Source organism: Opisthocomus hoazin, chromosome 1, assembly GCF_030867145.1.
Source record: "Opisthocomus hoazin isolate bOpiHoa1 chromosome 1, bOpiHoa1.hap1, whole genome shotgun sequence".
NCBI classification, from domain to species: Eukaryota; Metazoa; Chordata; class Aves; order Opisthocomiformes; family Opisthocomidae; genus Opisthocomus; species Opisthocomus hoazin.
This window is the reverse complement of record NC_134414.1, coordinates 69,311,168-69,323,908: the sequence shown is the minus strand read 5'-3', so window position 1 is coordinate 69,323,908 and position 12,741 is coordinate 69,311,168. Positions and strand designations below refer to the sequence as shown.

The 12,741-nt window shown below is 36.9% G+C and overlaps 1 protein-coding gene across 5 annotated transcripts in view; it reads right to left on the bottom strand.

The window, feature by feature from the left end:
* Nucleotides 1-12,741, bottom strand: part of MYO16 (myosin XVI) — a 411,384-nt gene that overhangs the window by 121,664 nt on the left and 276,979 nt on the right. For all 5 annotated transcript variants that reach the window (XM_075424696.1, XM_075424706.1, XM_075424665.1 and 2 more), the window contains 4 exons: nt 8,606-8,717; nt 5,116-5,233; nt 4,290-4,361; nt 3,551-3,692 (listed from right to left, as the gene is read on the bottom strand). In XM_075424696.1, coding sequence (XP_075280811.1) covers nt 3,551-3,692; nt 4,290-4,361; nt 5,116-5,233; nt 8,606-8,717 — 444 coding nt within the window. The remainder of the gene's footprint in view (nt 1-3,550; nt 3,693-4,289; nt 4,362-5,115; nt 5,234-8,605; nt 8,718-12,741) is intronic.

The following is a 12,741-nucleotide window of genomic DNA, read 5'->3' as shown; positions in this document are numbered from 1 at the left end:
TCTTTAAAGCACAATTTGTTCTATGCTTTCAAAAATGATGCAGACAGAGGGTATATCTGAATGCTAGCTTTTTTTGCTTGTCTGTAATACAGCAGGCATGTTGGCGTTAGCCCCATCTTCAGGCCACGTAAGAGAGAAACTCTTTGCTAACTAGCTAATCTCGTCTGCTAACTAGCTTCTACTTACTAGCAGGCAGTGAAGACAATATCAAGAGTTTCTCAAGCTTATATACCTAATTAGCTTGATTTTCATCAGAAAAAAACAACAATGTTTTGCAAGAGTTCACAGACACTCTTAAATCCCTATAAATGTAAAGTCCTTAGCAGAATGAGTCAGGAGTTATTAGAACTTCATCATAAGACATTTTATTACTACAATCTGGATCACTAGATCAAACTCTGCCAACATGCAATCAAGTAGCTTGAAATGCCACATTTAGGCAACCGTGAATGCTCTAGTCTCTTTTATCTACAAAACTGAAAATCAGCATACTTATTTGAATGGAAGTAAAACAGTAGTAAACTTTGAAGAGTTAAGAGCCTTGGGAAGGATTTCGCCTAGACAATTTTTACAATAATAAAATCAGGGGCATAGTAAATCATTATATAAATGAGTGAGTATCAATATTATTCATTTTTTAAAAATAATTACAAGCATGTGTGAGAAATTGTACTAGCTTTCCTCTAATCCCATTCTGGAGGCCAATTACAGAAAAATAGTTTCTCCCCCGTAAATTTGTTCAAAACAATATCAAGATGAAAAAGTAATAAACCTCAAAGGTACCTTTCAATCAGTCCAAACTAGAATCCACAGTTACAATTTAGTTCTAACTACACAAAATCATAAGTAACTTTTTACGAAGGAGAAAAGCATTTCTGAAGGTGTATTATCTTACTTAACACTGTCATTAAAACTCTTGATATTTAACGGATAGTATTATAAAGTAACGAATTTGCTGGATTCTGGCAACACTTTTATCCTCTATACTTAATACCTCTAGAGCTTGATCTTTTCAGCTTTTCACAGAATCATCTCCCCTTCCCTTAGATCTAATGGCAGTGATCACTTTTACCTTTGCCTGAAAATAGCCACAAGTTATTTCATGGTAAATATAAATCAATATTAATGACCAAAATTGTGTACCTTTACCATAAAAGTTAAACCCAGATAACTATTTTCCTCAAAAATGTCAAGATCAATTGTTTCTCTTAGAGTTACTAAGCCAATAAATCTAATTTTATTGCTTCCTAAATTCTCACTGAAGTGGGATGGAAGTACAGTTAAGCTACCTCACAACAAAACAAGAGAAATGAGTTAGAAACCTTATTCCAGGCTTCTGATGAAGGCTTCATCGCATCTGATAAGTAGTAAATGTGCAAGTTTCTGACCGGGGAATGAAGTGTGGCCTGAAATCTATCAATCAGCCTTATTTAGCCACATTAGTTAATGTCTTTGGTGGATCGTGCAATGACTTGCATTAATCCAACTTGGATCTTAGACTGTGCTATTCCTTGATTTACTACTATAGGACATACAGTTTCACTAGGCTGGACTAAAAAAACAGCTGGGGATGAGGGAGGTATTTTCTCATCTTAAACTGGCTAACTCAAGTGAGGTTGAAATATCAGTGTAGGAAGGCCAACTTAATTTTCTCTTAAAACAAGCTATTTAGCTTCAAGTGTGGAAAGGGACCTAAGGCTGAGTTTGGCCTGCTAAAATTTAATGTGTCTTATCAGCACTGCCAATATATCCTGAGATTGCTAGCTTCCTTTAGCCAGACTAAATGAAGAACTCCCCTTTTTCAAGCATAGGTATAATATAAAACTATTGCATCAAATTCCTCATTCTTGCCATCAAACAGCTGCCCTGCTTTAGCTAGGACTTACAGCATCACATAGTCTTCAAGTTACCACACAGGTAGCAATACTTTCACTGAGTATTTCCATGAGGTAGAAGTCACCTCAGGCACATATGATAGCACTAATAGGAGACTACAACGTAAACAATATGCAAACAGCTTTGACTTTCATTATTTGAAGATCCTATGATACCTAGAAATTATAGGTTTACATTACTGAACAACAGAGATACACAACATCCTATTCTGAAAGTCTGAGAGATATTAAGTTTCAAAATTGCAAAATTACACATCGAAAACCTATTTCAAATAATTTTAACAGTTTTTTAACATACTAGATTCTAGTATGTTAAAATTCTAGACTCTAGATTTCTTCCTCAACAACTACTACAAATGAGCTCACTGAATACCTGAGCTGGATCGTTCTCTCACAGACATGCACTGAGCTAAGCTCACGTTCCGTAAGTCCCAGGAATGAATGGGAAGAATTGAATGTGGCCACATGCCACTGTCCTTCTGTGTTATAAACACAGTATTTAAAATTAGGACACGGACTGGAAAGTTGCTCTTGCTTGGTTGTCCAGGTGCCTGCAATTGTAAGGGGCTATATAATCAGAAACAGACAAGTAAAACCATTACATGTTCCTGGCAAACCTTCCTTTTGCCTCCAGAAGGAAGCTAGGCACTCTGGTGGTATATATATGGACAGAAAGCTTTTATGTGCAGAAAGCTGTGTGTTACTCAGGCATGGTAGCGTTTTCTGTTAGCTAAGACTACAGAAGAGAAATGTGATTTATTAATAACTGGTCTAAAAATAGGATAGGAATATAAAAAAATTGTGAAGTCTTCAAATTCTTAAAAATTCTAAAGAAGGGCACTTGATAAATATTTGTCCTATGAAGTCAATGTAGATATGATACAAGTTAAAAGATACTTCTTTTTTTTTGGAAGTTCCACGTGTCTTTTATGGATTTCCATTTACCAATAATGCCAAGACATCCTGGACTTAGTGTTTATCAGAAAGCTCATCTGAGCATGTGAGATGTTGAACCTTGGTAAAGTCACATGCATATGATCATCTAATTAGGTCTACTGTCTTAGTTTGCTACTTTGATTCTACTGAGACTTCTTTTTTGTTTGTTTGTTTCTTTGTTTCTTGACTGCTCCACTGACACACATTAATTACCATCCATTTTTTCTAAGAAGCCACACTGAATAGCAACAACATTGAATTTAGCAGATGATAACCTAGAGACATCCAGAACATTCTTAGAACATTTAATTCAGTGAAGTTTAAACATTCATTTGATGGCCTTCTAACAAAAATTTTTTTTAATACCCTATGCTAAGGTCACAGTTTTGGGGATAAAGAATATTCTGCACTAAAACACATAGCAGCTTTTTGCTTGTTCAGAGACATAGCTCATTCTGTACTGTCAACTCCTAAAAGGCTACTAATTCTAACCACCAATCTGAATTACTGCATGAAGTACCATGTCCCCCTACACAAACAGATAAGTAAAAAAATATGTTAACGAGGAAACAATTTGAAGGAATGGCCAGTGATTTAAAGATCCAAGCATCACTGTCACACTACCATAAAATGCTTTCAGTGATGGAATTATGTTTCTTTTATGGATCTGGATTTGAACAGATAATGGCACACCTAATAGTTTGCAATGGTACTCCTACCTGCCAGTCTCATCTTCATTTTGAAGGTTGCAGTTGATTGTGTTGACCAAAAAGCTAAATAAACGACCATATAGAGATTTTGCCAAGAGATCCCGGTAAAATTCTGCAATCTCTATAGTGTGCCTCCGTACAATCATGTCTCCTAAGAGAGAAAGCAGAAAATGGAGATGAAAGCATGCTATAAATCTCACCTTAAGTAATTTTAGTTACAGTAAGTCCTTCCACCACTTTTACTTCTCCTTTGCCAAACATATACATGGTGTTCGTTTTTTTCTGAAGCCTTCAGTGAAAGATGAGAAGACTATCAATACTCGCAAGATCTTTAGTTTGGAAACATGTACCTTTGTACTATTTTCAGTGGAAAAGGGTATGTGTGCATTTTACTGAAAAGAACTTTTTCAAAAAGGTGGGGTTTTTTTAGGATACTCCTGTTGGCTTTAGTTCTTAGTATTAATATCTAATCTGTTATCTTCACACACTTTTGTAAGAGTAATCAAGTAGCAGTCCATCAACGTCAGACTGTGACACTGCTTTGCTCCATATTACAAAGACAGTTTTAATTCAGCGGCTCAGTCTAACTTATTTCATGTCAGATAATCCTACATATTCCTCAGAGAGAAAATTTACAAGACCACACAAGAAAAAAGAAACAGAAATTATCTGCTTTTAAAATTCTCAAATGAAGGATTAAAGTTCCACCAGGTCTGACCTATGAGAATGTAAGCTTTGAAAAGATTACCTTTAAAATACTGAACATCAGTTGTTAAGGCTGAAGCAAGCTCATCTGTTGAAACCTGCAGCATCCCTGCCACTGAAATGAAAAGAGAATTTAAACAAACCCTGATTTGTGCTCTATTGCATGCTTTACTTTTTATAACAGATATTCTTATGTAGATGTTATTTTTTAAAAGTGAAAGAACCCACACATTAAAGAGTGCTGTCACAGGACTAATCAAAATTAATGAACACACAAAATCGGATTACTATAATCAGCACTTTGGGAAGTTTGAACTTATCAGTATATTACATTACAGCCTTCTTTCGTCTTTAAAGATTACTCAGGACTTTCTCCAGGGCTTGGCAGACTTTCTCTCGTATTAGAGTCAAAGTATGCTACTTACTGACTTTCTGCATCCATAAGCCACTTTGAGGAGATTTGTTAGTGACCCAGAGGACAAACTTCAAAGACAACAAGAGACCCTTTTAAGACATACATTTTGAATGTAAAGAATTCAATTCAATGCAAATTGTTCAGCTGTTCAGCTGTTGACAAGCAGCACAAGAGCATTTTATAAGACTGCCCAAAGTGCACTGTACAATTTCTTTTGGCAAATGCTAGCATTAAACATGATATTGAACTAGATAATTTGCAATACTAGTATTTTATTTCACCCCATAAAAATCTGTAGTTTATAAAACATTCAAATCAATTGGATAACGTCTTCCCACAGTAATTTATGAATTTTCAGAAGTCAATTTTTGTCTCCCTGAAACTGTGTTTCCATCTGTCGGTGAATCAGCGCAAGTGTCCTGATCATGACGCTCGAAGGTCACGTCCTACTGACCTTGTTCTAGTAGCTGCAGGTCTGACACGAATGCTGTCTCAGCGTCTGTCAGAGCCGTAAAGCGAATGTCTCCAAGATGCAGAATTGCCGAGAGAATTACAAACAGGTTCTCCACCTCCTGCACACATTTTATGCAGAATAAGATAAAGAAGAGATCTGTTGGACACACCAGTGACAGGCAATGCTTTATAAAAACACACATTCTACTAGTTTGTATCATTGGCATTTGCTAAGTTAAAAAGCACTCACTTGTGAACTACTAACAGGAAATTTGGATTTAGAAAACAAACTGGAACCTATCTAGGACACAAAACAACAAGATTATCTTTTTGTGGTTTTGTTTTAGTGTAAAGCTTTAGCTACTGAGATAAAGTTTTTCAGAATGTGATAAAAAATACTGAAATATTTTTAACAGATGTATTATTTCTGCAAGAAATAAATGTATCTTCTCCATAGACAATTTCCATCAAGAGAAATTCTGTATCTAGGAATAGCAAAGTTTGTGTTTTCCTTAGCCAACTGCATACACAAAGCATCTAGCTCTAAATTATAATAGGTTCCTAGTAGTAAAAGCTGTAGTTAAGGTCTACAGGAAAGACAAGCAACCTTCCTCACCCACACACTTTCCCCCCACGATTCCACACTATCTTCTGATGCCTCTAAGGCTGTGAAGCAGTTATCTTTAGGGCTAGATTTTTCCTGGCTTCATTTTTACCACAACAACAAGAGAACTAATTTTCTTCTTTCTTTTTTTGTTTTCAGTGTTTTTAAATTCAAGCAAAAAAATAATCCATGAAATATGAACCAAAAATGCTAAGACATGGAAAATATTGTGTGGTTTTGGATGTCTTTTTAAGGTCAGTTATGTAACAATGGTGTTTCTTTAAAATTATGAAACAGAGAACCAATATAACATTACACAGCATTATGCACAGCAAAATTAACTGATAACTCTTGAAATATTTCTCAAAAATAATATTTGGAACCTGGTTCTATTGAAACACTAGAAGTGACAGTGAGAAGTCTCATTTACCGGAATTTGTAAAATAAGATGAAAAATACACTACAAATGAAATACTTAGCCAATACATCCCCTTTATTCTCAGGTGACTGCAACAAATTCAGAACACACCGAAACCAAGCTTGGATGACTTTTCATCAGTTTTCAAAAGCAACAGGTCAAAGAAAAAAGCTTTTCTTCTTGTTGTTCATCTCTCTAAAAAACATGCATGTTGTCAACGGACATGAAAAAAAGCCGACAGTCTTTCCGGCACAGAGCACCTCTGACGCTATTTAAGCAAGCCTGATTCTCTAAACTACATTTTAGGATAAGAACTTCAATCTCTTACTGTATGAGACAGATGTAAAAAGGGCTACAGCATATTTTTCTATCACACAGTACCGAAGCTGAAGATTAAAAAAAGCAATACATACAGGCAAAGTCTGAATAAGATAGCTCTTACAACAGAAGAACTATTGTTCAAGCTAGGGTGCCATACCCTGCTTCTTGGGAAGGCCTCTTAGGCAAGATGGAATGGAACACTCATACGGCATACGTCGTGCTCGTTTGTTAGCTTGTTCAGGACTGGTTTGGGGATGACTGTACAGCACCGAACTGTGGCAGGCTGGGGTAGCTGTTTATTCTGGCGATTTTGGTAGGGCCTCATGGTTAGTTCACATAGACCACACTTTCTCATTGTGCTCTAGATGCCTGTTCCCTCAACTTTAAAATAATTTTCTATTAATTATTAACATGACTTTGCAAGATATCATGAAAGACTGCTAAGCAATGTTTATGGTAGTTCTTGCAAAACATTATCTGTCATTAAATGCGGCTATATGGTCAAGGAATAATACATACAGACCTTTCCATGTACCTCAGAAGTAAATGGTAAAAATTTTAGATGTGTTTTGTCTACATATTCCCTGCTAACCCCCAGCACTGGAGATCAGCCTGCAGTACTCTGGTGCTCCACACACTTCTAGCCTCCTAAATGACTATTCTAATGCTGCCTGGATATAGAGGAGCCTTCAAGATGGTTTACGCTTTCCTGAGAGGCAACTTACTTCCTTTCCAGAACTCTGAGCAAAGCGAAGTGCTGGATCCAAAAGAATACTGCGTTTTTCCATGTAAAGTGTTCTCTGACAGTTTCTGCAGGCTTCTAAAACATGATTGATTATGCATTCAATTATTTATTTATGGGCTGAACCCCTTCCTCACTGAACAAGATTATTAGGGCAGAGAGATGCATCCATCAGTGAGCGCTGGGCTAAATGCAGAACTGCCTGGAACTTTTGCTGCTGAAGTCTACAGGTGAAGAGCTTAAGTCATTAAGAGTAAGGAATAATTCTGTCAAATGCAGCCATTTATGTTCAATTTTGTACATGGCCATGTGAATATTCGTGAAAAATTCACCACTCTTTATATTACAAGATGGCATAGGTTACCAAAGAACATTTTTTGCTACCTTAACTAAGTAATGCCAAACAACTACACGATGTACCATCACCACAGATGTCTACGTCACAACTTTGTAACAGCTTCAGCAGACTCACTATTGTTTTGCTGATAGCCCTTGATCCCTTTTTATTACAACTGTTGCTCATCTGTCATCTCTTATGATAATCTAGCATACTGTTATAATAACTTATCCTCTGCTTTTTTCACTAAATATCATGTAGGGATAAAGAAGTTTTTACCTCCTTCTAGAACTACTGTCGCTTATGGATTTGTTTTGCAGAAGTGTCCCAGCTAGTCTGTGCTAGGTAGCATGCACTTATGTAAGAAATACGGAGTTTGGTAAATATTCTAGTATCTTGAATGGAATTACACAGCTTACATGAGTTCTTATAGTCAGCCCTCGATTTCTCCTGATTCTCCTCAAACCTCTGTCCTCCAGAACCTCTCCTTGATTAATCTTCCAAATTATTTTCTTGGTTAGCTTTATAGGCTTAAAGACAAACACTAGACCTATCTTCCTGTTGCTTTTTTGGAGTTAAATCAGCTCTTTCAAGTTATCCAGCTCTAATTTTGTTTGACTAAATACGTATTTACTTTTTCAGGTGCTGCTAACAAAGGAATTTGGAATGTGTTTCACAGAATCAAAAGGGACAGGAAGATAATCAGGAAGAGGAAAAAATTCCTGTGGGTTTTATGAGGTTTCTGTCATATGGGATTTGATTGTTTCTTTTTATCTATGTAATTTAATTGTTCGGAGTATTATACCTTGAAGCTGTTTTGTGAATCTTTAAGAATGAAAAAGATTTACATTGTTGGTGCTGTGTCTAATTAAAAGTGATTACAGTAATTTCCCTAGAGTGAACTAGCACTGTATATTGTTTCAAGGTCTTAAGCAACAGAAAAAACTGAAGGACAGAAAGGCACTTCTTTTCCCCACAAAAGCTTATCAGTGATAGTTCCTTATGGCCTTCTTTTAACTAAGTAATATGGTGATTTTTGCCACAAATAACACAAGCTTGTGTAACTTACCAGGTTACTGAATCCCATAGCACCTAGAGCTTGTTTTAGTACGGCTAATTTCTCCCTGTTTTGAGGGTTGGCTGTTAATGTCGTCTCTTCCAGTACGGTCTGGCTTAGATACCTGCACAGAGGAAAAACATCATATGTAGTGTCTACAAGGCTGGTGCATCATTGAACTTTTGAGGTTAAAAGCCAGCTTCGCCCTTCTAACCAGAATTTTATTACAGATTTTTCTCAGCCTTTGGAGGTAACAGTACCAAGCCAGAGAATGTTCTGTATTTCTTTCCTTAAGCTTTTGCTTAAGATTTGTCCCCACAACTTTAGCCCTACATGTAATCTAAAATGTCAAATTTAATTTATACCACTGAGAGTTTTGCCATTCTTGCACTATCAGAGATTCCCCTTCAAAATGAAGCTCTGAGGAGATCCTCTGATAACTCTGCTTTAAATTCCCCTACTGATGGCTAAAGAATAGATCAGCTCTTATCTGCCCAATCCCATGACGATCATTCACTCCCTTAGCAGCTGAATGGGTGACAGGTATACTCAGCATCTCTTAGAACAAAGTAGTGACTGAGTACATAGAGTAGTAACTGTACAGCCCTTAAACTGTACTGCTTTGCACACTGAAGCAAAAGGAAATTGTACAAACCTTACCAAAAATAAAGATTAGAAGAGAGAAAGAGAGACACCTAGTGCAACAGCTAACTCAGGAGAGAAAAAACAGAACTGACAGAAAAAGCAGTAGCACCAAACAGATTAATCAGAAACTACAGTACAACAGACTATTGAAAACACAGCAATCTAACCTTTACAACAATGTATTTTGACCCTCTTGATATATGTCTATAGGCCAGATTTTTAAAAGTATTCAGGTATCTTCACACAGCTGAAATCACTAAGAATAAGATGTCTGAATATCTTGTGCGATCTGATTTTTAATTACATCATGCTGAGAATGTAAAAAAATGTTTTATCATTATTATTAAATTACCACTATCATTAAAATACACATTCATCACACAATCTACAATCTTCACAGTCACTTACATCAGTAAAAGAATTCCTCACACCTAAACCAAAATAACATCATCACAACACCAATATATGTGGACAATTTACACACTCCACCCCTCGTCCCTTCACCACAATTACAACAACAAAAATTCCCCACAATTATTCTGCTCTCTAATAATGTTTCGTCCACGATCTGTATCATAAAGATAGGAAACAATACTGGTTTAATTTCTGACAAGTCTTGTTCACAATCCTATTCTAATTGCACTATAAAGGAGATGGTTTCAAAATAAAACTCTTACCATGGAAAGTCTGGCAACACTCTAGTAAGGGTGTTCGCCCTTGTAAAGGTGGCTTTTTATGCGAATGTGTGTAGCTTTTAGAAACACATGGAAGAATGATTTAGTATTTGCACTTTTCTAACTGATAATGAGGTTTATGAGGTATACGCGATGCAATGCAGGGCACATTTTTAGTGGATTGATACCAGATTTACCAGTGTGAATTTCCCTTGGAGTGACAATGGCATAAGGTACACAAGCAGGCTGGCAGAAGAAGAACGATGGCGGAAAAAAACACATGCCTGGGTGCATCAGCACTTTTTGCACCCAGAGGAGAACTCAGTCAGCAGATATCTCAAGCACAAACAAGCCTCAAGTCACAGGGGCTAAAGCTGGTGAATTAACACAATCTTTGAGAACGCGGGTCCGTGAGCATCATCGCCAGAGCTCTGCACCATTTCCTTGAGGTTACTAAAACATTCATTTTGTCCAAATCAGGAAGATACAAATGACAGCACAGCTGCCAAACTTGTTAGAGCAGATGATGCAAAGCATATGCCAGATTTATGGGGTTTTTTTCAGGGTTTTTTTTACATTGTCTGTAAAACGCCTCCTTTCACAAGGAGGCTAGAATACATTTGATACTGAATCTGGCATAGAACCTACTGGTATAAAGGTTAATCCAGGAGAATACTTTCTACTGTTCCGAACTGCTGTGTGAGCTTATACTGGTTCAGTGTTATGCATGATGTGTTGGCGGCATTTTTGATTCATAATTAGGAGATTTACGGCAGCATCTACTCTGCTTTCAAAATATCTTATTGGTGAATGGCTGGAGGAGTTGGAAGCTTATAGACATTTCTTCAAAAAACAGCCTCCTCACTGGTGTTCTCACTAAATAACTCTTTGACTCTCTTGCTGTGTACCAAGCAAGGAATACTCTTTCCTGTCCTGTGAAGACAATATCATAACTTCTCTTATTTAAGCAACCCCATTTAATTAGCTCTTTTTAGCATAGTTAAAGTGCTAGTGGGTAGCAAAAAGGTGTGTGAACACTACAAACTCAGGTAGTGGCACAACAAACCGACCCAGGACGCTCATTCCCTGGGAGGAAAGAGCAGAGCTGTGATACGAAACAACACGCAGCAGTTCTTGCCTTCAGCGCAAGCACTTCTTGCTGATACAGCACGGGGCAAACCGGGTACCCGCCAAACCAGCCGCCCGTGGCTCCAGCAGCCCATCCACAAACGGCAGCATCTGCCGGGACACGCCCGCTGGAAGACAGTCTGGCTTTCCCAGTATAAATCTCCTGAAGATTTAATCAGCAGATGTGCTGGTACCCTTGGAAAGGGCTGCAGCTGGACATTTTCTAGGGTGCACTTGAATTTAGAATCAGTCTCCCCAGTCTAAAAGCAACTAAATTCTTTCATAACATGTCACAAAGCCCACTCATTTTACAAACTATTTAAGGACTAACGAAATACGAAAATTGCTTTGAAGATATCCACATTCAACTGTTCTATGTTTATAATACAAAGTATATGCATATTAAGGATGGATTAATTGTATAGACTACTTGGAACTGTTGATAGATATCATACAACTCCCCCAAAATACAGAAAATATATAGTGTAGCAGAGGGGGGGTATAGTATATACTAGCTGTACAAGGCATTATATTTTTATACTGTTAAGTTCATTTTATCTCAGAAACACAGTGACATTTAGACAGAAATAAAAAGGATGTTTTTGCTTGTAAAACAATTCCCTAGCGTCTCCCTCTTTCCACCTTAAAGGTCCTGAGGATGAAAATGGCTTGAGACACCCTTTGTATTAATATTACTACTATCACCTATTTATGCTTAAGAACAAGAGCCCAGAACCAATTTTAAATTGTTGCCTCTCCTGCAAAAACAAGGAAACAGGAAAGGGATGTGTCACAGTGCAAAAGTCCTCATAATAATGAAAGATTCTTTCACTGCAGATACATCATTATTCCACAAAACGTAAGTATTTTTTCAATATTGTGCTGGTTTTGGTTATGACAGAACCCATTATTTTTTACTGAATTTTCCTGCCAGCTAAGTTCTTCTAAGTAACTGTATTTATATATAGCTTGATGTGTAGCTTTCCTCATTTATGCAGTTATAATGCATTTTTGTCTTTTGACATTCAAATGGCCTGGACAGAATAGCATTGCTAGTGATGCAGTGGGATTAAACTGCTTTAAATTTCCATTGGTAACCTACCATGAAGCTTTTAGTTATTATTTTTACTTAGATATTTGTTATTGAAAACTATACTGTGATAGCCATCATCTTTATGAAAACTTATGCTGTTACTAAAGTGCGTGTAACGTTCCTGTAAGTTTCCAACAAGGCAGTCTGTGTTCAAATGCAAACCAGACCTGGCAACTTCTTTGTTGCTGAAAGTATTAGTAAAAGAGGTACTACTGCTATACAAGGCAGAGGTGACGTTCCATAATATCCGATGCATGCAGGCTGCACACCAATTGTGGACCTACCTACCACAATTTTATCAGCCTTACTTGCATGTTCCTCCGTGCAAACTCATTCTGCAAATGCACATTCACATTAGCTTACTCTTGGCTTTAGAAAAAGATTCTCAGATTTTGGCTGAATTTGAGCCTTTTAGTTGAAGCTGGCTGCTCAGACAAATGATATTTATACCTCTAGTAAAAGTGACAAACCAAACAGTGTATGCAGTCCTAATAATTAGCTCCTTTCTACTGACTGTCTAACTGCATTTAAACTGTTTGTTTGTTAACTATTTGTTAAAATGCTACCATGTTGACATTTGCATCAGACTAGTACTCTCAAGAGACAAC